This window comes from Suncus etruscus, chromosome 16, assembly GCF_024139225.1.
Source record: "Suncus etruscus isolate mSunEtr1 chromosome 16, mSunEtr1.pri.cur, whole genome shotgun sequence".
NCBI lineage: Eukaryota > Metazoa > Chordata > Mammalia > Eulipotyphla > Soricidae > Suncus > Suncus etruscus.
Genome location: NC_064863.1, coordinates 83,968,160 through 83,993,403, shown reverse-complemented (window position 1 = coordinate 83,993,403; position 25,244 = coordinate 83,968,160). Strand labels below are relative to the sequence as shown.

Sequence of the window (25,244 nt, the reverse complement as noted above, 5' to 3'; positions counted from 1 at the left end):
CACTACAATTAAAATAAAAATTATGTTAAAAAATAAAAAAAATCCTTAAATGATTATAAAATTAATGTTAGAGAAAAAAGAAAGTAAAAAGCCAACTGATTTTACTTAGTTTCCACATTTCCAACCATTAATTTTTGGCATCTGAGTAGGAGGATATATTTTATAAAAGAATACTTTGTAGTACAAAGTAAATACAGTACTATTTAGTTTTTTTTTTTACTAGCTTAATGATATTTTTAACATGTTACAAACTGTTTTCATCATTCAGTTCTGCAATAAAATCTTAAATAAAATGACTTGTAGGTTTGAAATTTCAAGTTTAATTTATGTTACTTAGGAAGCGGTTTCCTTGTGTGTGGTTTAGATGTTCTCTGATGTTTAATGACATTTTATTATTTCCTTCCTTCTAGTAAATGGAGGCTGGTCCACCTGGACGGAGTGGTCTATGTGTAATAGTCGCTGTGGCCGAGGATATCAGAAGCGCACAAGAACCTGCACCAACCCAGCACCACTCAATGGTGGTGCCTTCTGTGAAGGTCAGAGTGTGCACAAAATAGCCTGTACCACATTATGTCCAGGTAAGTAGTCCAGTGCTCTCAATCTGTCTCCTTGCATTCCTGAAATACATTCTAAGGACTAAAAGATATAACCCTATTACTGACATCAACAACTGAAAAATAATATTTAATTCTATTATAAAGTCACTCCAATTGATGGCAAATCAAGTATCTTCCACCTGTGAAGTCCACTTTGCATTATTACTAAGACTGTAAAATAATATAAAATGAGAAATTAAATACTTTTGAACATAATTCAACTTTAGCTCTCAGGAAAACAGCTGGAGTCAAGATAGTACATGATATAATTTCAGATAGTTGAGCTTCATTGAGAAGTACACTTTCAGGAATAGCAATAATTGATCTGCAGAGACCATAGACACTAAATAAAATTTTTAGACTAAAGTATTTGACATTTGGTTAGTTTCTGGTTAAGACAAAAAAGATTTTTGAAATAAATGAAAAGAGAAAAGTTTGTGACGCATGACCTTTTTGAAAGTATGGTACAGTCAGTCCTTTGTTTTCTGTGCATGGTGGCCACTGACCTCTTTTGTGAATTATATGAAGAGATATCACATCTCTGCCTCTGGTTATCTTTCCATTCCATCTCATATAATTCACTTCTTATGTGAATTAAAGTCATATTTGCAAGAAAAACTCACTAAAACCATTTAAATGCTTGAATTTAATGAATTTAATATATTGAAAGGCTAAACCAAAATAATATAAAAAGTGTATAAGTTTAGTGTGCTCTCTTGAATTAGCTATCATTAATTTCATTATTTAAACACAGTTTTTCCCTTTTTATCTCTGGCCTATTCATCTTTCATCAAGCTTGTCTAGAGGTATTAAGTTAATTAACTCAAGAAAAAATACATAATTTATACTTTATAATATTAAGTATCGATTTCTAAATATCAATGTACCACTTTTAACTGGGACTGAGGACATTTAATTATGGGACAAATATTGACACTGTGCTAAATATAAAATTTTAGTATTTTATCTTAGACTGCTCTATATATTATCTAGTTATTGACTAAAAAACACACCAAGGACGTTGAATTGAAATAGTGTGTATGCATAGGTGAGCAGACTCACACATATAGACATACTCTGCCATGGTTTTAGTCAAAGCAAATTTCTTGGAGAAATGTATCCTAAATCATTTGAAATATTAAGTTGTCATTTTTCATGTAGGGATATTTACATCTTTATACATATTGCCCACACAGCCATATTTATGTATTTTGAATGTGAAGCCATACAATTTCTCAACTATGAAGATATATTTAATATAATAATACATAGTTATTGATGCAATTTATAGTGGTATAAAATATGGCAGTATTTTATATTGAATTTGTCAGAAATATTGAAAAATATGTTTAATGTAATGTGTATTTCAAAATAAAATTTATCAGTTAACTCATTTCAACATTTTATTCTGTTTATAAGAGTCTAAAGAATGTATTTTAAAGGGTGTTTTTAATATTAATTTTTATTTTGACCAAAATGGACTACAAATCTTTCACAGTAATATTTTAGGCACATAGTGACATTGAATCAGAGACATTCCCACTACCAATGTTGTCCTCCCTACACCCCTGTTCCCAGCATGCATCCCATCTCCCCTCCTTTACCCCCTGGGCTGCTACTGTAAGTGGTTCTCTCTGTGTCTAACTTGTTGTAGATTGGGTATTAATTCTTTTGTCATTGGCTTTAGATTTGTTGTTTAAGTCTGATCATATTTTTTATTTCTACTTAATGTCCATACAACTGTTTGGTCTTGGTACTCTCCATTAGTTCCCCCTCAATTTGTGAGGCAGAACAAGATGGTTCAAGTTATGTGGTTCTGTTTGAAGGAGAGAAAAAAAATAAAATGGGGAAAAATTAAACAAGCAAAAATGGGAGAAGTCCTTCTAGACTAGAGCCTATATCAATTTAAAAGAAGAAAGGGAAAAAGGTGAAAATCATAACAACAATACAAAAAAGGCTCTCCTTTCATCACCCCCAAATGTGGACTGTTGATTGATACCAAACTCAGCTCCAGAAGGAAACCCCAGTGCAAGAACTCTACCTGAATCCTTTCTGCTGCAAATCATTTCTCAAACTCAATAAGACCAGAGTGTGTGATGAAAATGTGTTCTAGATTCCACCCCCCACAAGAATATCTCAAAAGACAGTAGGAAAGCCTATGTTTCTTTTATAAGTTTAAGACCTATATAATTCTACCTCTTAACTTGTTTATTCCCAAATGTAAGGCAGTCTCCTGCATTACTTTGTTCCCTTACTTACTTTTTTTAAACTCATTTGAATTAATTTTTCCTTTATATATATGCGAATACATATATTTTTTAATATTTTGGGATGATTGTTTCATTTTAAAGTATTTTGATAAAATTTGTTAAACATAATTTTAAGATTTATGTTGTGTATTAAAAATAAAGATATGTAAGTTCAGACTCATTAAACAAGTCAAGCCACCAGAATATGAAAGTGAGAATTATTTTTAAAAGTTTGTGGTGATATGGTCCCCTGAGCATTCCAGGAGCGATTTCTGAGCATAGAGCCAGGAGTAACCCCTGAGTGCTGCCTGTTGTGACCCCCCAAAAATAAACAAATAAAAAGCCATAGTGTTATCAGCCCACAAAATGGAGTACCAGAAGTATGATCAGATTGGTTTCCCCGATAAGAATTGTAGAGGGTCAGTGCCAAACCAGGGCTAGCAGGGAAACTGTGATTCTAGGTGATGGAGACAAAAAGCGTAACTTCAACAGAGTGGTTCTTGAGCCACCCTCTCCTCCTAAGATGGCAGCTTTCTGCTATTTGGGCTGGTGTTACGCATAGTTTTTTATGGCTCAGTTTACATCTCTTTGGAGAAAAGAGAAAGTCTAAGGAGCTAAGCCATTTTGAACATCCCATGGTGGTTTTAAAGCAATAGTAACAGTTATTCCAGTAAATGCATTGCTTATCTCTCATATTCTGAACATTTAGTTTAGGGGGGCCACACCAGGCTGTGCTCAGGATTTACTCCTGGCTCTACATTCAAGGATAACTTTCCCTGGTGGTGGTCAAGGATTCTACTTAACTGCTAGTGATTTATTGAGAGGTTAGCCACATGCAAGTCAAACTTCCTATCTACTGTGTTACCTCTATGACCTCACTTTAAAATAAAAGCTCGAAAATGTAATTATGGCAGAGAAGGGACCACTATGACAATGAGAGTTGAGAATGATCACTCCGGGAAAAGAACTAGGTGTTGTAAAGAGATAAAGTGATATGTATGATACTCCTTCAATAACAATATTACAAGCCAACATTGTCCCAAAAAGAGAGAGAAAAAAATGTCTGTCCGAGAGGCAGGCAGGTGATAGGGCAGAAGGGAGGGCGAGAAGAAAATTGGAAACATTGGTGGTGGAAAATGTGCACTGGTGAAGGGTGTTGTACATTGTAAGACTAAAAATCCTGAACAATTTTATAGCTGTGAAAAATGCAACTGTATTGTAAACAAATTGTAACCATGGTGGTTTAAAAATATTTTTTAAAAAGTAATTAAAGGAAGTAAAGGAAAAAGGTTTATGATGAAATATAAATATATATTATATAAATGTGGAAAGCAAATAAATAAAATATTTTATTTAAGAAAGCATTTCAGAATAAAAATAAGTTTTTTTTCTTTTTTTTTATATTTTATTTAAACACCTTGATTACATACATGATTGTGTTTGGGTTTCAGTCATGTAAAGAACACCACCCATCACCAGTGCAACATTCCCATCACCAATGTCCCAAATCTCCCTCCTCCCCACCTGACCCCCGCCTGTACTCTAGACAGGCTTTCTATAACCCTCATACGTTCTCATTATTAGGACAGTTCAAAATGTAGTTATTTCTCTAACTAAACTCATCCCTCTTTGTGGTAAGCTTCCTGAGGTGAGCTGGAACTTCCAGCTCTTTTGTCTTTTGTGTCTGAAAAATTATTATTGCAAGAATGTCTTTCATTTTTCTTAAAACCCACATAGATGAGTGAGACCATTCTGCATTTTTCTCTCTCTCTGACTTACTTCACTCAGCATAATAGATTCCGTGTACATCCATGTATAGGGAAAATATAATTTTGTTAAACATAGACAAAAGATAGATAGATAGATAGATAGATAGATAGATAGATAGATAGATAGATAGATAGATAGATAGATAGATGATAGATAGATGGATGGATGGATAGATGATAGAATATTAGATTGAACAGATGATAGATAGATAGATAGATAGATAGATAGATAGATAGATAGATAGATTAGATGGGTAGGTTAGATAGATAATGATTAGGGTAGAAAGGCAAGGTTAGACTACAACATGAATATATGAACAAAGGAAACTTTAATTTAAAACATGCCCTCTGATATTCAGCATGAAGTCCAAAATAGAAAAAGAGCACAGAGCTATGATGCACTTTGCTAAAATCCTGGTGAAGGTTGTGGTTTAATATGTCTCTAATTCCCTGTGGCTTTGCCCAGGGAGAAAATAAACACACACGTAAGGATGTTCATAGGACCAGATGAGTATCGAACATGCTTCTTACCATAGTTTAAACACAGTAGGACTCCTTCATGGGACTCTCTTGGTTGTAGTATTTTGTGATATTTATCTGGTCTAGAGCAGCTGTTACAGACTTACCTGATGCTGATTCTTTTCGTGGCAGTGGATGGCAGGTGGACTTCCTGGAGCAAGTGGTCTACCTGTGGGACTGAGTGTACGCACTGGCGCAGGAGGGAATGCATGGCACCAGCCCCCAAGAATGGAGGCAAGGACTGTGATGGCCTCGTCCTACAATCCAAGAATTGCACTGATGGCCTTTGTATGCAGAGTAAGTCAGTCTGAGTGAATGGCAGAGTAAAGCTTGAAACATAACAATTTAGATTTTTTTCTTTTTTCTTTTCTTTTTTTTTTTATCATCAGGGAGATGCAAGTCAGAACAACTATGAGGTACCATCTTATGCCTTAGAGACCGGTGTACTTTACAAAGAATGAGAACAAGCAGTGCTGGCAGAAATGTGGAGAGAAAGCCTGGGATGTAGCTTTCACAGGTTCCATGCATGAGATCCCATGTGATGCCCTTGTATGAATTGAGAATTTATAATTGTTCTGAAATCTGGGACCAGAATTATATTACTCTGGATCAAATAATGCGCTGTCTTTGAGCATTTATGTTGACATTTCTCCTAACATATTAAACAGAAGCTAAATATATTTGTATGGAATAACTTATATAATCATCAGTTTAAAATAGTTTTATTTACACTTAAGAAACTCTACTTATATACAATGGTTCTTCATACAGGTTATACATAAACTGAAACATAGAAATTTTAATTAAGGGGCCAGGCGGTGGCGCTAAAGGTAAGGTGCCTGCCTTGCCTGCGCTAGCCTTGGATGGACTGCGGTTCGATCCCCCGGCGTCCCATATGGTCCCCCAAGCCAGGAGCAACTTCTGAGCACATAGCCAGGAGTAACCCCTGAGCGTTACCGGGTGTGGCCCAAAAACCAAAAAAAAAAAGAAAAAGAAAAAGAAAAAAAAAGAAATTTTAATTAAAAAAAGAAAGAAATTTTAATTAAAATAAACTTGTTAAAATTAGCTCTCTTCCTCCCTACAATTCTATTTCACTTTAAATTAGAATTACAACCATCTACAGTCAATAAATTTTTCTATCTGCCCTTTTATATGTATACCTAAATGATCAGAAAGTAGTAGTTTGCCCTACAAAGATTTTTCTCAGACATAAATATCCTCAATGATAATGTGATTGTATGTAACTATAGTATTTTTAAAGGAAATCTATAGTTTCTATTTATTAGTCAGCTGAATGTTTCTGGCAGTGCTGCAGCCAAAGTCTGTGAGAAAATAACATTAACCTCAGCTCTTATTAATTAATTAATGTATATGTTTATTTAGGTTTTTAGAAAAAAATTCAGTGACATTCAGGGGTTACTCCTAACTGCACTCAGAAATTACTCCTAGTAGGCTTGGGGGACTATGTGCAAAGCAAATGTCCTCCAATTGGCAGGTTCCTGCCACAACTCTTATTTTTGACGACAAAGGGTCATGCAAGTGAAATTATGGAATTTCCTGAATATAGAAGTTCTATATTAAGAAAAAATATAGACACGCATTCACAAGAAATTGAGGCAGACAAAAAGACTGGCAACGGGCTCCTCTTTGACCCAAAAGAGCCATTTACACACCAGGTCAGTGTGCCCAATGGAAAGAGTAGCACACAGATGAGGATCTCCCAGCCATTCCAGCACAGCCACACAGTTCCAAGAAATTAAGGCAGACAGAAAACTGACAGCAGGATGTTTTTCAATCAGAAGAGCTGTTTTTCACACCCCCCCCAAAAAACAATGTGCCTTAAGAAGAGCACAATACTTCACTGTGCTCCATAGCTACACTTTTTTTTTTAGTCAATGAGCATAAAAACATCAGTACACTTCAATGGTTACAATGGGCAAGCAACACACAACCCAGCCATGCTTATGAAATAAAGATTATAGTTCTGAAGACCCAACTAGTCTCAGCCACATATATAACCTCTCTGATAAGGAGTTTAGCGCAGAAATGTTGAAGATGTATAAAGAACACAAAAACACTACAGAATGGAGAGCCAATAAGAATCAAGAGCATATTAGAGTAGATATGAGAAAGCTTCAAATATAAATAACAAATCTGAAAAGAATTGATAGACATAATGAAAGACTCACTGAAACATATCACCAGGAGAGTAACAGCTACCGAGGAAACCATCAGTAGACTCAAAGATTAACTGCATAGCACCTCTGCATAAATAGTACAGGTGTGCAGTTTTTTCAGCAAAGAAGTGTCTGCTATGGACAAGAACTGGATATTGAAAGAAAATAAGGTGATATGCTTGACTCCTCTTCACTAACAATATTGTAAACCACAGAGTCTAAAAGGAAGAGAGAGAGAGAGAGAAGAGAGAGAGAGAGAGGAGAGAGAGAGAGAGAGAAGAGAGAGAGAGTGAGAGAGAGACAAGAGAGAGAGAGAGAAGAGAGAGAGAGAAGAGAGAGAGAGAGTGAGAGAGAGAGCGAGAGAGAGAGAGAGAGAGAGAGAGAGAGAGAGAGAGAGAAAGGTGGGGAAAGGGCACTGAGGAGAATGGGAGGGAAATTGGGATATTGGTGGTGGAAATGTTTTCTGGTGAAGGGTATACGCCATGTCTGATTGAAACTCAACCATGAACAACTTTATAACTATGGAAAATACTGCATTACAAACATTCTTGTAACCATATTTTGAATAAATTAATATTCAAAATAATGAATATTATAAAAAGTAAAAATATATAGATTTAGAAAAAACATCCAGAAATTTTTTCAGTTGACAATTTGAAACTCTAATTTAGGGCCTGGAAAAATACTTTATAGGTTAATTCAGTCATGCATGCAGCTCACCCCATTTCAATCTCTGGTCCCCTGAGCATTAATGGGTCCATCCAGAGCACTTTCTAGGCATGACCTCACAGGTCCTGGTGCTCTACCAGGGTAATCAGGTTATACATAGAACACCAGGGCCAGAGCAAAAGTGTGCCCTCAGTCCCTGGTATTATATGCTAGACCTTGACGCCAAGAATCATCACAAGGGGGAGACACCAGTTTTTATGGACTCCTTACACTACTCAAAAATACCCCCTAAAGAGAATTTAGTGTCTTACTTTGGTAGAATATGTATACTTTATGCATTAATGACTATTTATTCATTAGTACATCTGTACTGCCATATCATAAAATAAAACTAGCATACTTAGCATAGAGGTGGGTATTATTATAAACTCTTGAGATTATTCAAAATTGTATGTAAATTATTCTGATCTCAATATAGGTATAGTTCTAGGTTAAAGAGATTCAGAGTTTATAAATGGATGTCTGTATAAGTCAGAGTCACATGCATAATGCATTTTACTTGAAAACTTAAATTTTTCCGGAGAGAATTAAAGAATTGAAATACAAAGCAATTATTTAAGTAATACCTATTTGCTACTTCTTTCAAATCAATATGCAGACCCATTTTCTTCCTTAGTCACAACTAATACAATTTATTTTTCAAATGGAGAAACTGGATAAATAGTAAAAAATAAAACTATACACACATATAGGGTATGTATGTATTTGTTTGAAAGAAAAAGTTAAAAGAAAGAAAATTTGGAATATCAGAAATAATGTCAGAACTCAAATCTAGAGAAATAACTCAGTGGACCAAAATAACCAAGGAGTCCGTCTTTTCATAAAACAATTTCCTAAGCCCTAGTAATAATAGAAACCTCTATGTAACAGCAGTGCTTTATATTGAGTCAATCTTCTTTATGTATAAATTAATTTTGATGCAGACACATACTGCATGCCATGCTGCTGCTCTGCATGCAGTTAACAGAGGGAAATCAATTACTTTCTAGTCATTTCTAAACTTAGAACGATGTGTTTGTGACTGCTTTGGTGAGCATCTGAGAAGATGCTAGTTAGTTTGCAAAGAGAATCTTGTAAGCCTGCAGATTGAGAAAAGGGATAAGTGAGAGTGCCAGACAATTAGTGCTTTTATCTACAGTTTAGAAGAGCTGCTGTCAGAGTTATTTTTTCGATAGTGATGTGTTTACTGATTCAGCTGAAAAATAAGTATTCTGAATGAACATGTTGCCCAACATAGCATGCACCTCTTTTACCCTAGTATGGCTTGCTTTTGCTTTTCTCCTTACTGGTAAATATACTTTTCTGCTTTTGAAAGCGGAGATGTGGTTACTATTATACTATAGAAAACTGCTAGACACCAATGGGCCACTACATAGTTCTTTAATGTCAGTGGACAAATGCACAATTTTCTGTTTCTAGGACAGAAGGGAAAAATCTCAAGGGACAGAGAAATTAATACTTTATTATTTTTGTAATAGTATTTTATGGTATCATTTATTTTGTTAAAAATACGTGGGTCATTTGGCTTGCTCTTCAAAACTGTGTTTTTCCCTTCAGTACATATTTTACTGGCTTGTCTTGTTTCTTTACTTACTTTTTCTATTTTAGAAGCCGTATTTACTCTCAAACAAATACTTTTTTTTTCTCTCCCCTCACATCTTTCTAAGTTCCAAAGCATTCACAAGCACACCAAAACAGAAAGTATCTGTTTTGACAGATAAAGCCTTAGACCCGTGACTTTATTTGCAGAATCAGACTTTCAGAGGGACCAAAAATCTCATGTACTATACTAACTCTGACCTGGCTACATTTTTTTATTTTTGAATTTTATTCTGATTATCCACATCTTGTAAATAAACAGAACTCCAAAACTGACTTGCCCTTTAAAATAACAAACTCAAGCAGTGTCTCCTAAGAAATTTCCCTTCTTTGCACAATAAACAAAAATCAACATACTCCCCACAATGACCTTTGAAAATTCTGGCAATGCTCTGGCATCACCCACTTTGGGAAGAAGAGTAGGAGAGACTCATAATTATTCTTTTTCCTAAACTTTTTTTTCATTATTTTTATTTATTAAATCTACATCACATATTTATCATTTTAAACATTAAAAATAGGCAAAATTGGGGCCAGAGCAGTGGTACAGGTGGTAGAGCATTGGCCTTGCACGTGCTAACTAAGAACTGACAGCGGTTCAATTCCTCGCGTCTCATATGGTCCCTCAAGCCAGGGGCGATTTCTGAGGCCATAGCCAGGAGTAACCCCTGAGCATCAACGGGTGTGGCCCAAAAACCAAAAAGGGGGGAGGGCAAAAATAAAACTAAAAAGCTGATCTGTGGGCTTAATTTTATTCAGCTATTGAATTACATTTCAGACTTTTTTGTCAGTCAACAAGACGTGGAGATACTGAGAGGCTAATTCCCTTTTATACAATGACCACTAGCCTGGATTTTGTTTAGGCCCAAGATTAGGCCTGATTAAGCCCAAAAGGGGAAGCAAAGGCTGGATGGACTGGGCCCTTTATACAGCAGAACTGTATAAATCTGTATTTATACAGATACATAGAATTTTCAAGTTTTGGATTCATTCTTTAGAGTTTATTATTTAATGTTTTTAGGGTTCCTTTTTTCTGGGGGGAGGGGACACACCCGGTGACACTCAGGGGTTATTCCTGGCTATGTGCTCAGAAATTGCCCATGCTAGCCTAGGACAGACCGCAGTTTGATCCCTTGACGTCCCATATGCTTCCCCCAAGCAAGGAGTGATTTCTGAGTGCATAGCCAGGAGTAACCCCTGAATATCACCGGGTGTGGCCCAAAAACAAAAACAAAAAATAACAATAACAATAATAATAATCTTTCAAGTATAACTTTCCAAACATAACCCTTTTCAAGGTTGTCAAGCATAACCCTATGAATAGCTCTTTTTGGCCAATGAAAAATTAAGACATGGAATTGATGCAGCATACCCAATGCCCACAACAATTTAGTGCAAACCAATATGGGAACCCAATGTCTCATGTAATAAGCATGTCTTTTTCTGTGTAGATTCTAGGAAAGATGAAACAAATTGTTGTCTGCTTTCCATGCTTAACTATCACTTTTCCAATGCATATCATCCCTCTAATAACTGATGTTTCTTTTTGTTTTCTGGTTTATTGTTCTTCAAGGAAACATTATTTTTTCTAAAATATTTGAAGAAGTTGTTTCACTTAGGGGGAAAGTTTCTTAGTTTTCTCACTAAAAGCAGCAATATTGCTTCAAATGGAGACATGTTTTACTTTGAATAATTTCATCCCGTTAAATTACTATTTGACTATATTTTGAATTGTAAATAATACATCCTGCACTCCTGTGTCTTTTCAGTTAAATCCGTTATTGTCAATACTTAGAGAAACTGTTGAGTCTGTAGTCCTCTTTTGTATGACTTTAACATTTTTCTTTATGCACATTAGTCAGTAGATAGTCATTAGTCAGTAGATAGAAAGGGGTTAATACAGGGAAGCAATGATCTATTTTTAGGGGTTAATACAGGGAAGCAATGATCTATTTTTAACTAATTCTGAGTGTAGTTTACAAGGATTAGATATAAACTGTTCTTAAGAAATTTGCGTAGTTAAATGCACAGGGCTTCTGACATTTATTACATTAGGACATGTGCTGGTGACTTTTTTTCTATAAAAAAAAAAGTTCACTTAGCCTATAGAGATAGCAAAGCCAGTAAGGCTCTAGCTTTGCATGCCCCTAATCTTGTTTCAGTCCCCATCACCACATATGGTCCCTGAGAATCTCCAGAAGTGACTGCTGAACACAGACACGTAGTAAGCCCTGAACACAGCAAGGTGGGGCCCCAATCTCTCTTCCCAAAAAAGGAAAGAAAAAGATGTAACACAAAAAGTTTATATTCCTTTTTTTTTTTTTTTTGGTTTTGGCCACACCCAGTGATGTCAGGGGTTACTCCTGGATATGCCCTCAGATATCGCTCCTGGCTTGGGGGACCATATGGGACACCAGAGGATTAAATTGTGGTCTGTCCTAGGCTAGTGCAGGCAAGGCGGATGCCTTACCACTTGCGCCACCGCTATGGATCCTATTACAATTGAAAATAAATTTATTGTGAATGTATTTCTTTGTTTTTTAATTTTTAATTATGAGAACAATGATGCAAAGAAAGAGGATAAGGTAAAGTTACGGGGAAAGGACAATCACCCATATACAGAATTCTCAGAAAAAATCCCCTTGCTGACGCCTAAATTTTGAACTTACAGTCAAAGAACATTAAGAAAAATAAAACAGAACCCATGTACAATTACTTTGTCCACAAGTCCCCAGATTGTAGTACATTATGACATTTCTTAACAGTACACAAAGCAATCTAAAGCCATGAAATTTATGTGACTCCTTAAACATTGAAGGCAAACGATTTTTTTTTACATTTTCATGCACATGCATATTAGTTTGAGTTAACATCAAAAGTTTAAGTGGTTTTTTTTTTTAAGGTTTAGAGTCAAAGGAGCACAGTAAAAATGGTGTTTAGAGTGGCAAATATTGTTTACATAGGCCCACCAAAATATGGGGGACATGGAAAGGAAAACCCTTGGCCTAAATACAAGGAGATCTTACCCCTGAACTTTCCTGGCATAAGACCAACTCTAGGTTCCAGGCAAGCTAGTTGTTCAATCCAAGTCCTTGTCTGTAGTGTCAATACAGTTTTATTTTTCACAAAGTCTCTATAGTTGGCATGAGGTTTCTGTATTAATGATCCTGGAATCTGCCTATCCTACATTAAAATCAGGCTGGTGTGGAGCATCCTCTAGTTTCACCTCACAATTAAAGGGCAATGCAGAAAGCCCTGTCCAGTAAGCAGGTCGTTGTTGTTAAGTCTTTTCAGTGTTAAGGGAAGTCAGATATCAGAGCACAATAAATTTTGTACATTGAGGGTAAATTGCTATGCAGATTTAATTTAATCAATTTTTCCACATAGTTTAATATCAGTACAAAGTATTTTTATTGGCATGTGTTATTAAATTTTACATTTGTTACAGGTGTAAAGAGTCCTATATATTATAATATACATGCATTAATTTTAATACATTGCAAAATGATATCCACAAACCTGATTAAGCTTATGGTCATACAGTTTTTTAGTGGTAATAACTATTGAGATCGACACTCTTTCAACTTTCAAATATGCTATACAGTATTACTATAATCATCTGACTTTACATTTATTTATTCTATAGTTTGGGAAAATTGTACTTTGGAACCACTGAACTTCAGCTACCCTCTTACAAATTTTAAGTCAGAAAATGTGTTCAGATGGTGTTTTGATTAATTGTGAAATTATTTTCAACACACTAATAATTTCAAGAACGATTTAAGACAGTGTTTTCTTAAGGCTGCTTTCAAAGTGTCCATGTGAAGTTTCTACAATCACAATTCCTTAAGTCCCTATTTTTTTAGTCAGTAGAATCTCTTCTTTAAAAATGGGTGTTCTCAAGTGTTGCAAGTCAGCCCCTGAAGAGGTTGACTGATGGAGGGATGGAGGATGAGGTCTTTCCCCTTCAGCTCGGAGCACGCGTCTGCCACCCTGTCTAGCCGATGGTTCTGAGGTGAAACGGCCATACACAACACTCAAGGCCTGAGTGACAGCACAGTGGTAGGGCGTTTGCCTTGCACATGGCGGCTTATCCAGGATGGACCTCAGTTCGATTCTGGCGTCCCATATGGCCCCCCAGCCAGGAGTAATTCCTGAGCTCATAGCCAGAAGTAACCCCTGAGTATCACAGGGAGTGACTTAAAAAGCAACACACACACACACACACACACACACACACACACACACACACAATTCAACAATGAAATTAAGATCATGAAGCAAGAACATTTTCATAGCTCTTTCTTTTATCAGTCCAAGAGACATTTCAAGAGCTATCAATGAAGTGGTATTTTTTTATGAACAGTTCATCCAGGCAAAAGTTGTTCTTTTCAAGCAGGACACACAGTGTGCCTGGCTCTCACTAAAAGTCACAAGCATGCCCTAATTATTGTGCAAACAAAGCAACTCTTTTTTTCCACTTCCTAATGGCATCATCACTTCTGGTTGAGAAACTGTTTTTATATCAAGGTGCTGTCTGGCTCTCAGAGTCTCCTTCAGAAATACACTTCTATATCATTGCCAAAAGCCACGAAACTACAAATAATTTTTTTTTAAAAAGAAGAGGGTAAAGAGTCTAAAGTATTTGAAGAGTGGTTTCTCATTAAAACTGAATTCCTTGTCTTTGAGGTAACAACAAAATCAGAAATTCAAACACATTCTTAAGGTCATTCATTACACAAATAAGCTGTGTAGATCAACTTTGCAAATAAAATCCCATAACCCAGATTGTCATTGTGCTTACCAAGGGCACCATCTTGATACTAATCTATTCATCATTTATTGATACTGTGTAACATTCTAGCACTACATACATCTCATTTTATCCTTTCCATAGCTGTGGAAGTGCAGTGTCCCCATACAGAATTTAAAACATGGATACTAAGAGAAGGAAGTGGCTTGACAAAATGCTTCTAGCTCATTGCTGAGGGCTAGTATTCTGGTTATAGGCCCTGAGAATGAAAACTCAATTTCACCTTCTTTTCTCAATTTCTTGCTCTTGCCTCTTCAACAAGTGGTGTTTGGAGAACTGGCCCGCCACATGATAAAAAGCAAACTTAGACCTTCATCTAATACCATGCACAAAGGTTAAATTCAAATGGATTAAAGACCTTGGTAGAACCTAAACCATACAGTACATAGAACAACATGTATGTAAAACACTCTATGACATTGAGGCCAAAGGCGTCTTCAAGGAGGACGCAGCATTCTCCAAACAAGTGTAAGTGAAGATGGGATTATATTAAACTGAGAAGCTTCTAAACCTTAAAGGAAAATAATACCTAAAATACAAAAGCCACACACAAAATGGGAGAAATTATTCACCCAATATCCATCAGAGAAGGGACTAATATCTAAGATATACAAGGACTTAACAGAACTTAACAAGAAAAAGAAAGATAACCCTATCAAAAAGTGGGGAGGAGAAATGACAGACACTTCCTCAAAGAAAAAAAAAACTAATGGCCAAAGTATGAAAAAATGCTCCACTTCACTAGTCATCAGGGAGATGCAAATCAAAACAACAGTGAGGTACCATTTACACCACAGAGACTGGCACACATAATGAAGAACAAGAACAATCAGTGCTGGTGGGGATGTGGAGAGAAAGAAACCCTTATTCACTTCTGGTGGAAATGCCATTTAGTCCAGCCTTCATGTAAAACAATATGGAGATTCCTCAAAAAACTGGAAATTGAGCTCTCATATAATCCAACTATACCACTCCTAGGGATTTACTCTAGGAACACAAAAATACAATACAAAAATTTCTTCCTCACACCTATATTCATTGTAGCACTATTTACAATAGCCATACTCTCAAAAAAACCAAGATGCCCTTCAAAAGATGAATAGCTAAAAAAAAACTGTAGTATATATACACAATGGAATATTATGCAGTCATCAGGAGAGATAAAGTCACAAAATTTTTCTATACGTGGATGCACATGGAAACTATTTTGCTGAGTGAAATAAGTCAGAGGGTGAGAGATAGACAGAATAGTCTCACTCCTCTATGGGTTTTAAGGAAAATAGAAGACATTATTATAATAAAACCCGAAGACAATAAATATGAGGGCTGGAAGAACTGGTTCTTAATATGAAGCTTTCCACAAAGAGTGATGAGTGCAATGAGAGAAATAACTACACTGACAACTATCATAACAATGTTAATGAGTGAGAGAAACAGAATGCCTGTCTCAAATACAGGTAGGGGTGGATGAGGAGGGAGATGGGGGACATTGGTAATGGGAATGTTGCATTGGTGAAGGGAGGTGTTCTTTTATGACTGAAACCTAACTACAATTATGTTTGTAATTAAGGTGCTTAAATAAAGATTATTTAAAAAAATATTTCTTGTTCTTTTTTCGGTCAGTCTTACTTTCAAATAGGAAAAGTGAATGGAAATCTTCAGTTTCTGGACCAGATTGTTGATAGTGCAATGGAAAGCAATTATTTTGCACTGTGTTCTGCCAAAGATGTGATTTCTCATTACTGTGAGGCCTATCTCAGCATGCTCACCTCATTAGCTGAAGAAAATGTCCCCCAGTGTTACATGAAAGAAGGATCAGATGGAGCAGTAGATAAACAAATGCTAGAAAGTGATTCTGTATTCCCCTGGTTTAGAGGAAAGAACATTGAGATCTTTTCTGAATACCAGGATCCTAAGAGATGGTTTAGTTGTATAGCTAAAAAATTGAAATAAATACAGGTGTTTTCTAAATACTTCTATTAATAGTTTCTAAATACAGTACATTTATTTGTATTCTTCAGAGTATTTTGCCCAAATTATCTACGGGGTGAAAAATGTGACTGGATCAGTCCTAATTGACTCTGGAGAATACGTGATAATTGTTGGTTTGAATTTCATTTTATTTTAGAGCATGATCAGATGCAAAATGTTCACCAAATAGTTTGATAGATTTTTTTCAACTTATTAAAACTATTTCTGTAAGTCTATTCTTTGGTTTCCATCTATAGAGAAGTCAAATGATAGTCTGATTACTTCTTTGCCTTCAGGTTCTAATTTACTTTAACTGAAAACTCCTGATTTCCTAAATTGTTCATTGTTTTTTTTTTTTTTTTTGGTATGATTTTTTTCCGGGGGGGGGGGGGCGCCACACTGGTGGAGCACTAAGCTTACTCCTGCTTCTGGTTCTTCAATCAGGGATCAATTCTGATGGGTTTGGTGGATGAAGGCTGTGGATTAAATCCAAGTCGGTCATGTGCAAGGCAAGTGCCTTGTGCACTGTACTATCAATTTGTTCTCGCATTGTTAAAAGGGTACTTTAGCAGTATAAATAATCACTTTATTACTTAGTTTACATATACTTTTTTAGTTTAAGGAAAATTTTGTCCATCTTATTGGGCATAAACTACTAGGCCTAAAATTGAACCTAATAAGGTTCAGGGCAAATGATTGATTGAATGGACCAATGTGGATTCCAGGAATGAAACAAAAACCTCAAATCTCTACCATAAGGCACAAAACTATATACTGAGCCAGGAAGACCTACATGAATTTGAGAAACTTTGAGATTAAAATTAAAACTATAAAGTTCTTTGTGTTTTATTTTGGGATCACACCTGCCAGTGCTCAGGAGTTACTCCTGGTCTGTATGCAGGTATAACTCCTGGCAGTGCTCTGGGGACCATATAGGATGCCAGGTATTGAAACCAGGTTGGCCACATGCAAGGCCTTACCTACTCTATTATCATTCTAGCCCTAATGTTCATTTTTCTATTGCACTTTGGTGTATATGTTAAGAGCAGAAATGATGTTGAGAAGTGAGTTTTAACTTGGGAAACCCCAGAGTTTCTTCATAGTGAGAAATTAAAGACCAAACTAAATCTTTCTAGAAAATCTCCTCAGGTATGAAATGGTTTCCTCTACTTAAACAGGATAGTTATCAGGGGGAAATCAGAACATTCTCAAATGGTCCATGCTATACATAATTCTGAGCAGTTAACCTGCAAAAACTAAAATAAAACCACTTTGACATTCATTCATTTACCATTATCCTTACCAAATAAGGCCAGCATCTAATCAGCCTTCTCTACTAACAGTCAGCTTGCTTTTATTGTGAGTCTTTGGGTTTCAAAAAGAAATAACTTTTGATCTCCTGGTCTATGTCCCAGATGTCGCTTTATTGAGTTCAAAGAATACAAATGAGAAAAGGTTATTACTAGACACAAGTGTTTGAGATGAAATCAAACCTAATACATAGAATAAGACAACTGGAATAAGGAATATAATATTCATAGAACAATAGGAGGTTGCAGTCATTGCTCTAAAATAAAGCATTAAAAATTAATTCAAAACAAACCTTCCTTTGCCACTGCATACCTCTGTTTCATTAAGAGAACACCACAGACTTTTCTAGAATTAGTCTCACAAATAGATAAATAGTTTGCAAAAACTGAGAGTTCTTTCTGTAAACCACAAAAGATTTATCTGGAATAAGATTTAGCACTGTCTTCAGTATTAAGCCGTTATAAGCCTTTCATTTCAAATAATTAATTGTGATTTATGCACTTTCTCCACCATGTTTGCCTTTGAGCATTATTAGAAAAGTTTAATTTACATGTATCATCTTTGGCTTAATCCAAATGGGGTTTTTTTTTTCATTTGCTGAGTTCAGATGTTATATGGTGTCAAATATTAAATATTTATGCCAACTGCAAATTATACTTTGAAATGTGCAAATATGTCCATTTCAATCTATTTGCCTTACATTTCAAAATTATTTCTCATTCTTCTATTTCTTCTATTATCACCTGCTACTACGACCATCATCATAAGCAGATTGCCAGTTTCCTACTTATCATTCACTAAGAAGAAAAAATAAAATGCTAGTTTTATATCCATGTTTGTCCAATGAAACTCTCCCCAAAAGAACTTTGTAACATCTAAACCTTATTGATTTTTGTCATAGTTTCACATAAAAATTCTCCAGTTTCAATCATTCAGATATACTATTTTGTCCCCAGTGGGAAAACTCTTGTATTCTATTAAATGAAAGGGCCAGAAACAATCGAAAATTCAAAAAGTGCACTTAAGAAGAAAAGGGAAAAGTAGTCATTTCAAATGAGTACAGTAAATGGACAGTGAACCTTTGACCAATGGTGAGGGGTCTTCTTTAGTCCTATTACACTCAGAGCAAGCTGTTATGATTAAATAAAAAAGAATAAAGAAACCGTTTAAAGCTTTGCTGAGTATGCCCTGGGAATTAAAGCATATGGCAGGGATAAGGAAAAAGATTTTCCTTATGCTAATGACCCTTGATGTCTGAAATAAATTAGAACCATTAGAATTTATGCTCAATAAAAGAAAGACTTTAAGCACTCCAAAGTTAGTGACTCGAGACCAGTTTTTGCCCTGAAATTCAATCTGCTTACTTATTAATTCTCCATGAGTCTCCTGAGCAGACTGGATATACAGCATCAAAATTCTGGGCTGGACCCGAAGTCAGAAAGACCATGGGTTTCTTTCTATTTTCTTTTCATTTAGACATTTTTCACATCGCTTCTTTTGTTTCCGTCATTCATTTAATTTGTTTCCATTTTTTGTTTTCTTTATTGTTTCTTTTCAAGGTTTCATTTATCCTATTTCAACTGAAGAGAGACCCCAGAATGAATATGGATTTTCTTGTAAGTTTGATGTTTGGTTTTTATGTTGCTGAATACTTACTTAATGTTATGTCCTCCGTTCAAGTTTACCTTTATTTGGATTACAGATGTACATAATGGAATGAGATACCTAATATATTCTGACATTAAAAAAATTAGATTTTCACTGCTAAAGAGAAGAAAAGGTCATTTAAAGTCTCTGCCAGCTTTAAAATCTCTCAGTCTCTCATCCAAAACATGAATACCAGTAGCTGACAAACATATTATGAAATATTCTTCTATAAATAATAGGGTTCAAATGCTAAAAGTAAAAAGGAATAGAAAAGACAGATCTATTGCATTAGGACTCATGAATGTCGAATAAATAATTACATTGTGTAGTAAAGCATGAAAGATTTGGGGTTTTTTGGTTTTTGTTTTAGTTTTTGGTTTTTGTTTTGTTTTGTTTTTGTTTGTTTGGGGGCCACACCCATTGACACTCAGGGTTTACTCCTGGCTAGGCACTCAGAAATCGTTCCTGGCTTGGGGGGACCATACGGGATGCCAGGGATGGAACCAAAGTCCGTCCTAGGCTAGCACTTGCAAGTAGCGCCACCGCTCGATTTAAATCCAATATTTTGACCAGGGTTCAGACTGCTGCCAGAGAAACTCAGGTAATACCCAGTGCCTTGCAAGCAGGCACTCAGAACTAGAAGTGATAGGATGCCCTGGAGTTCTGGGAATACCTAGCAATAGTGAGTTAATTGGCCGGAAAGTGGATATTCTTGAAACTGTACTCTGGAAGAGCTTAAACAGAAAGAAAAAAAAAAGTCAATTCACAGACTGTAAATTTAAACTCAAAGCATTAAAAGGGATAAGTAAAAGTTATTTTCGATAGAGAACTATTTCATATTGTCAATGTATCAAGAGTCATCAAGAAATGGGAGTGTGGCTGAGCAGAGGAGCTGTTGTCATCAACCTAGATGACCAGGAACCACCATAGATATAACAAGCTAAGAGTCACAAGAGAAAGGAAGTTCAACTTTTAGGAGATCTGGAGACCCCATCAGGTTTTCAGGAGCTACAGACATACACATGCAAACACAAACACAATGTATTCGTCTCAAATAAAATTGAGCCTAAAAAGATGGTTCTTGATTTCTTGACATCCAAGTTCCAACACCTTTCAAAGGGAGCACAGCAGCTTCCTTAACTTTGCCGGAAAATGTTGATGAATCATGAACTTAAAACAGAGACTTAAACTTGTCAGTGGAGATGAGGACAGGTTTCATTTTCTTTGTTTGATTTTAATTGTCAGCATCTGTTACCTTTGGCATCTGATGAAAGTTTCGCCACAACAACATATAACAATTTATAAGAATCTTCTTCCTGTTCTTCCTAGAAACAGACCGTAATTTGACCACTGTATTGGTCAAAGGTTGAATTGCTTTTTGGGGCAGTGTGGCCTTTCGGATCATTGAACCAAGACTGCATCTTATGGGGACAGGATCAGACAGAAGTGCCGTTTTCCAGTAATGAGTAGTTTACATGTAATTCTCTCAATAAAAAACAATATAAAGAGCTCAGTGTTCTCAGAGGTAGACCTGAATGAATTTGTGTTAAAATTCTACTTCTGAAAGAACACACACCCTTCACACCTTGTTCCTAAAACATAATGCGCTTACTTATACCATTCTCACCCACTCTTTCATGATTTAAAAGAAGGTAAGAGAAATGCTGTGGAAAGTGAATTTATGAGTTTCAATGATAATTAGGAAATATTTTGCTTCAATAAATATTCGAAGTCAGAACATGCCAGATATGTCTGATGGAGTGTTTTATGTTTATTTTTTTAAATCAGTAACTTCAAAACTATTCTTCACCCAAAATGTGTGGTGTTTGCTTTTCCTCTATGGTCTGGGGTTGATTTTAGCTCCAATTCTTTGGATGCCCCTTTATAAATGAACTGTTATGTTGCCCCAATTTAAGATGGATTAGAAGATGGATGCACGAAGAGCAAGAAAATCAGAGAAAAATTTTTACCAAAAGGTAACAGTAGCCTTATATGAGTTTTTAAAAGTATATTTGAAATTAAGCAAGCAAGAGGTATTTGGAAAAATCACATAAAATATGTTTCTATGGAGGGATTTTTTCTTACGTAACTAATGTTTCCTTTCCCCCTCTAGCTGCTCCAAATTCGGATGAAATAGCTGTGTATGTGGGCGTTGTGATTGCTGTGATAGTTTGCCTGGCCATTTCTCTTGCGGTAGCCCTATTTGTGTATCGGAAGAAGCACCGAGACTTTGAGTCTGAGATTATTGACTCTTCAGCACTCAACGGAGGCTTTCAGCCCATAAACATCAAAGCTGCAAGACAAGGTCAACTACCATTGCATCCCACCCTGTGACATACATGTGCAAGTCCACAATCTCTCTCCTAGCTTTGGGATGTGTGAAAGTCACTTCATCTGATTGATTGGAATGGAAGGACCATAAAGAGTAAAAATTGTGTTTCATTTTGCTAGTTTCTAATTGACTTCACTCATGGAACGAAGTAGAGTTTAAAAGATAGATCGTGTGGTTTCTTTCTGTACCAGCAATCTCTGTTATATTTCATAATTTTCTTTTGACAAAAGGCACACAGATTGGGTCAGGAAAATATCTTGGGAGTTAGGGCACATGTCTTATTTGCCTAAGAACCTAATTTTGAATTTCAGTGCTGTGTCTTCCCCTCCAAGAACCAAGTATAACAATTATGGTCCCTGAGCCTAAGCAGCTCTAATCACCTAACCTACAAGTAACAATATTCTTGGTAACCTTATTTCTCATAGCTCCATATCCATAGAAGTGGACTCCATGTTCTTGAGCACTTGTGTGAGGGTACCTATCCCACTGCCCACACACAGAGCCACAAGTATGCTTGCACATACAGAAACACACATACCACATTAATGGGCTGATTGATTGAGTCTGTATCTTCTTTTGGATCAGATATTTCTATTGCTATAAATATAGTATTCTGCAGATGAAACTAAATGCATGTATATGGGAAATATTATCTAATATAATAAATATTACTTCTAGTGAGGATCATTGTTTAAGAATTCAATCACTTGAGACAGCAAAATCCTTTATGAATACCTATGAATAATAACTATATCTTAAGGCAAAATAAGAATGAACATGTTTGTGTTTTATAACAAATCATAAAATGTACCTTCATTTATCTAGTTACCTGATTTTCATCAGATCTTGGGATCTACACATCTTTAATATCTGCTAAGTTGCTTTGACATTGCCTAGAAATGATCAGGGGGAAGTCACATTGAAAGAAATACTTGAATAAAGGATGTAATGGAATTTTCTTTTTCTTTCCAACTTAGATCTCCTGGCAGTCCCCCCAGACCTCACCTCTGCTGCAGCCATGTACAGAGGACCTGTTTATGCTTTGCATGATGTCTCCGACAAAATCCCCATGACCAACTCTCCGATTCTGGATCCACTGCCTAGCCTGAAAATAAAAGTCTATAATACTTCAGGCGCTGTCACCCCTCAAGATAACCTCTCCGAGTTTGCATCCAAACTGTCCCCTCAGATGACACAGTCCTTGTTGGAAAATGAGACCCCAAATCTGAAGAACCACAGTCTAGCAAAACAGACTGATCCATCCTGTACTGCATTTGGCACCTTTAATGCCCTCGGGGGCCACCTTATCATTCCCAACTCAGGTAATTCCTAAAGGTGAAAGTGGCAAAAATACAGTTTGAAAAGGTAAATTTGTACCAAAATCTATTCTTCATTAGTCCTGAAAATTTCACCATAGCCTATCTAACCCAAAACAGTTTTCAGACTAAACCAAACATTACCTCCACGAAATCAATGAAACCATTTTTTTTTCTTTTAAACACTAGATCAGGGGTCTCAAACTAAATTTACCTGGGGGCCGCAGAAGGCAAAGTCAGGCTGAAGCAGGGCCACATAAGGGATTTCGCTAACTGAATATTCGCAATAAAAAACCGCATTAGTAAGAAAAAACAATTGCAAAAACTCGCATTAAACATTTGCATACCCTGAATGGAACTGCTCGGGGTATGTGAATGTTTAATGCGATTTTTTCTTACTAATGCGATTTTTATTGCGATTATTCGGTAAGCGAATAATCGCGAATACTGTGATATATGAAGGCCAGCTGCGGGCCACAAAATGTTGTACAGAGGGCCGCAAACAGCCCCACAGGCCATGAGTTTGAGACTTGTGCACTAGATAAATACTTTCTTTAGAAGCATTCCTCACTTTCTTACAAAACTGCTATTTGGAACTCACATTGACCTTTTAAGGGAATGTATTTTTTGTATGTGTAGTTTTTCAGGCCACACCCGTTTGATGCTCAGGGGTTACTCCTGGCTAAGTGCTCAGAAATTGCCCCTGGCTTGGAGGGACCATATGGGACACGGGGGGGATCCTTCCTTGGCTATCTCTTGCAAGGCAGACACCTTACCTCTAGCGCCGCCTTGCCGGCCCCATACATTGACTTTTTTTTTGAAATATATTTTTTATTTAAGTAACATGATCATAGTTGGGTTACAGTCATAACAAGAACACCCCCCTTCACCAGTGTAACATTACCCCCTCCCCCCTTCCCATCCCCTGCCTGTATTCGAGATAGGCATTCTACTACAGTTATTTGTTTTCAAGTTCAGTAAGTTGTTGTTTTTTCCTTAAAGGATAAGAGTAAAAAAATATGGTAAAGGTGTGATAGTGGGAATCGCCGTTGTTTGTATAGGTCTAGAAAAATGGGGAAAATGGAAAAAAATTCTTGACCTGATTACAAAAAGGCCTCACCCCAGAAGTTTATTGGCATAAGAGAGACTCTGGGTTCCAGGCATACCAGTCTGTCCAACCCGAGTCATTCTTCATGGTCCCGGTGAAACTTTTTCACACTTTAGCTATTGTTGGTATCAGATTCTTATATTTAAAGACTCTGGATTCTGTGCATTTCTTTTATCAATGTCAGGCTGATGTGGAGCATACTCTAATTTCAGCATACCATTAAATGCGGAGCGATCTGCCCTGCATGCAGATTGTTGCTGAGTCGTCTGGGTGTTGGGATTACTCTTTGAAGTAAGTCAATGCCAAAGCAGTGGTAGGTCTTCCCTGGTAGAGGCTTGGATCCTGGTAATGTTATAGACAATTGTGATTGTTTCCATAGATGGTATCCATTGTTCAGGTGTGTGTGGGTGATGCCCATTCTTCTGAGGCCTAAGCTGTATCATTTTACCAATGTTCAGGGTAAAAGGTCTAATTGCATTACCAAATTTGTGTGCCCATCTCTATTAGAAAAGAACTTGTTTGCATATGTATTATTTTCCCATTTTAATGTGCCTATGCAAAAGAGAAGCGATGCCACAGATATTGTTGGTGCATCTGGGGGCCGACAAATAAAGTCCAACATTCCCCATAACTTGGTTCAAACATGAAATCTATACAGAGATGCTCTTCTACCAGTACTGCTTATAAAACAGATCTCAAAGGGGGAAATTAAACAATCAAATAACAAATTCAGTGGGCAAAATTGTCACTATATGAGGATGTTCGAAAAGAGTTATAGATGTTAAGGGATTACATCTGAGATATACAAAGGAGACACACGTGTCCCTTTTATGTTTTAGAAATAGTCAAGAGGGAGGGGGGTGTTTCTAAGACACCACTTTGGCCTGTGATTTGGACAAGTGAAGAGCACATAGAGCCATGTCCTTCCCTTGTTGCCTGCTGAAGCTTCTGACTCCCCGAGAGGCATTTGCTTCCTAATTGCTGGAAGTTGAAAGTTCACCAGTACCCTCCCAGCCCATTGCAGGAACAAGAAAGCCTGGGGTCTCTTTTAAATTGCACCTTGCCAGAACCCACTTGCTGGGACCCTGAGCAGGTGTCCTGGAATAAC

At 36.4% G+C, this 25,244-nt stretch overlaps 1 protein-coding gene across 1 annotated transcript in view; it reads left to right on the top strand.

Annotated features, from left to right (window-relative positions):
• UNC5C (unc-5 netrin receptor C) overlaps positions 1-25,244 on the top strand; it is a 196,488-nt gene that overhangs the window by 112,228 nt on the left and 59,016 nt on the right. Inside the window, exons 6-9 of the mRNA XM_049789892.1 lie at positions 411-578; positions 5,266-5,430; positions 21,494-21,685; positions 22,690-23,034. Coding sequence (XP_049645849.1) covers positions 411-578; positions 5,266-5,430; positions 21,494-21,685; positions 22,690-23,034 — 870 coding nt within the window. The remainder of the gene's footprint in view (positions 1-410; positions 579-5,265; positions 5,431-21,493; positions 21,686-22,689; positions 23,035-25,244) is intronic.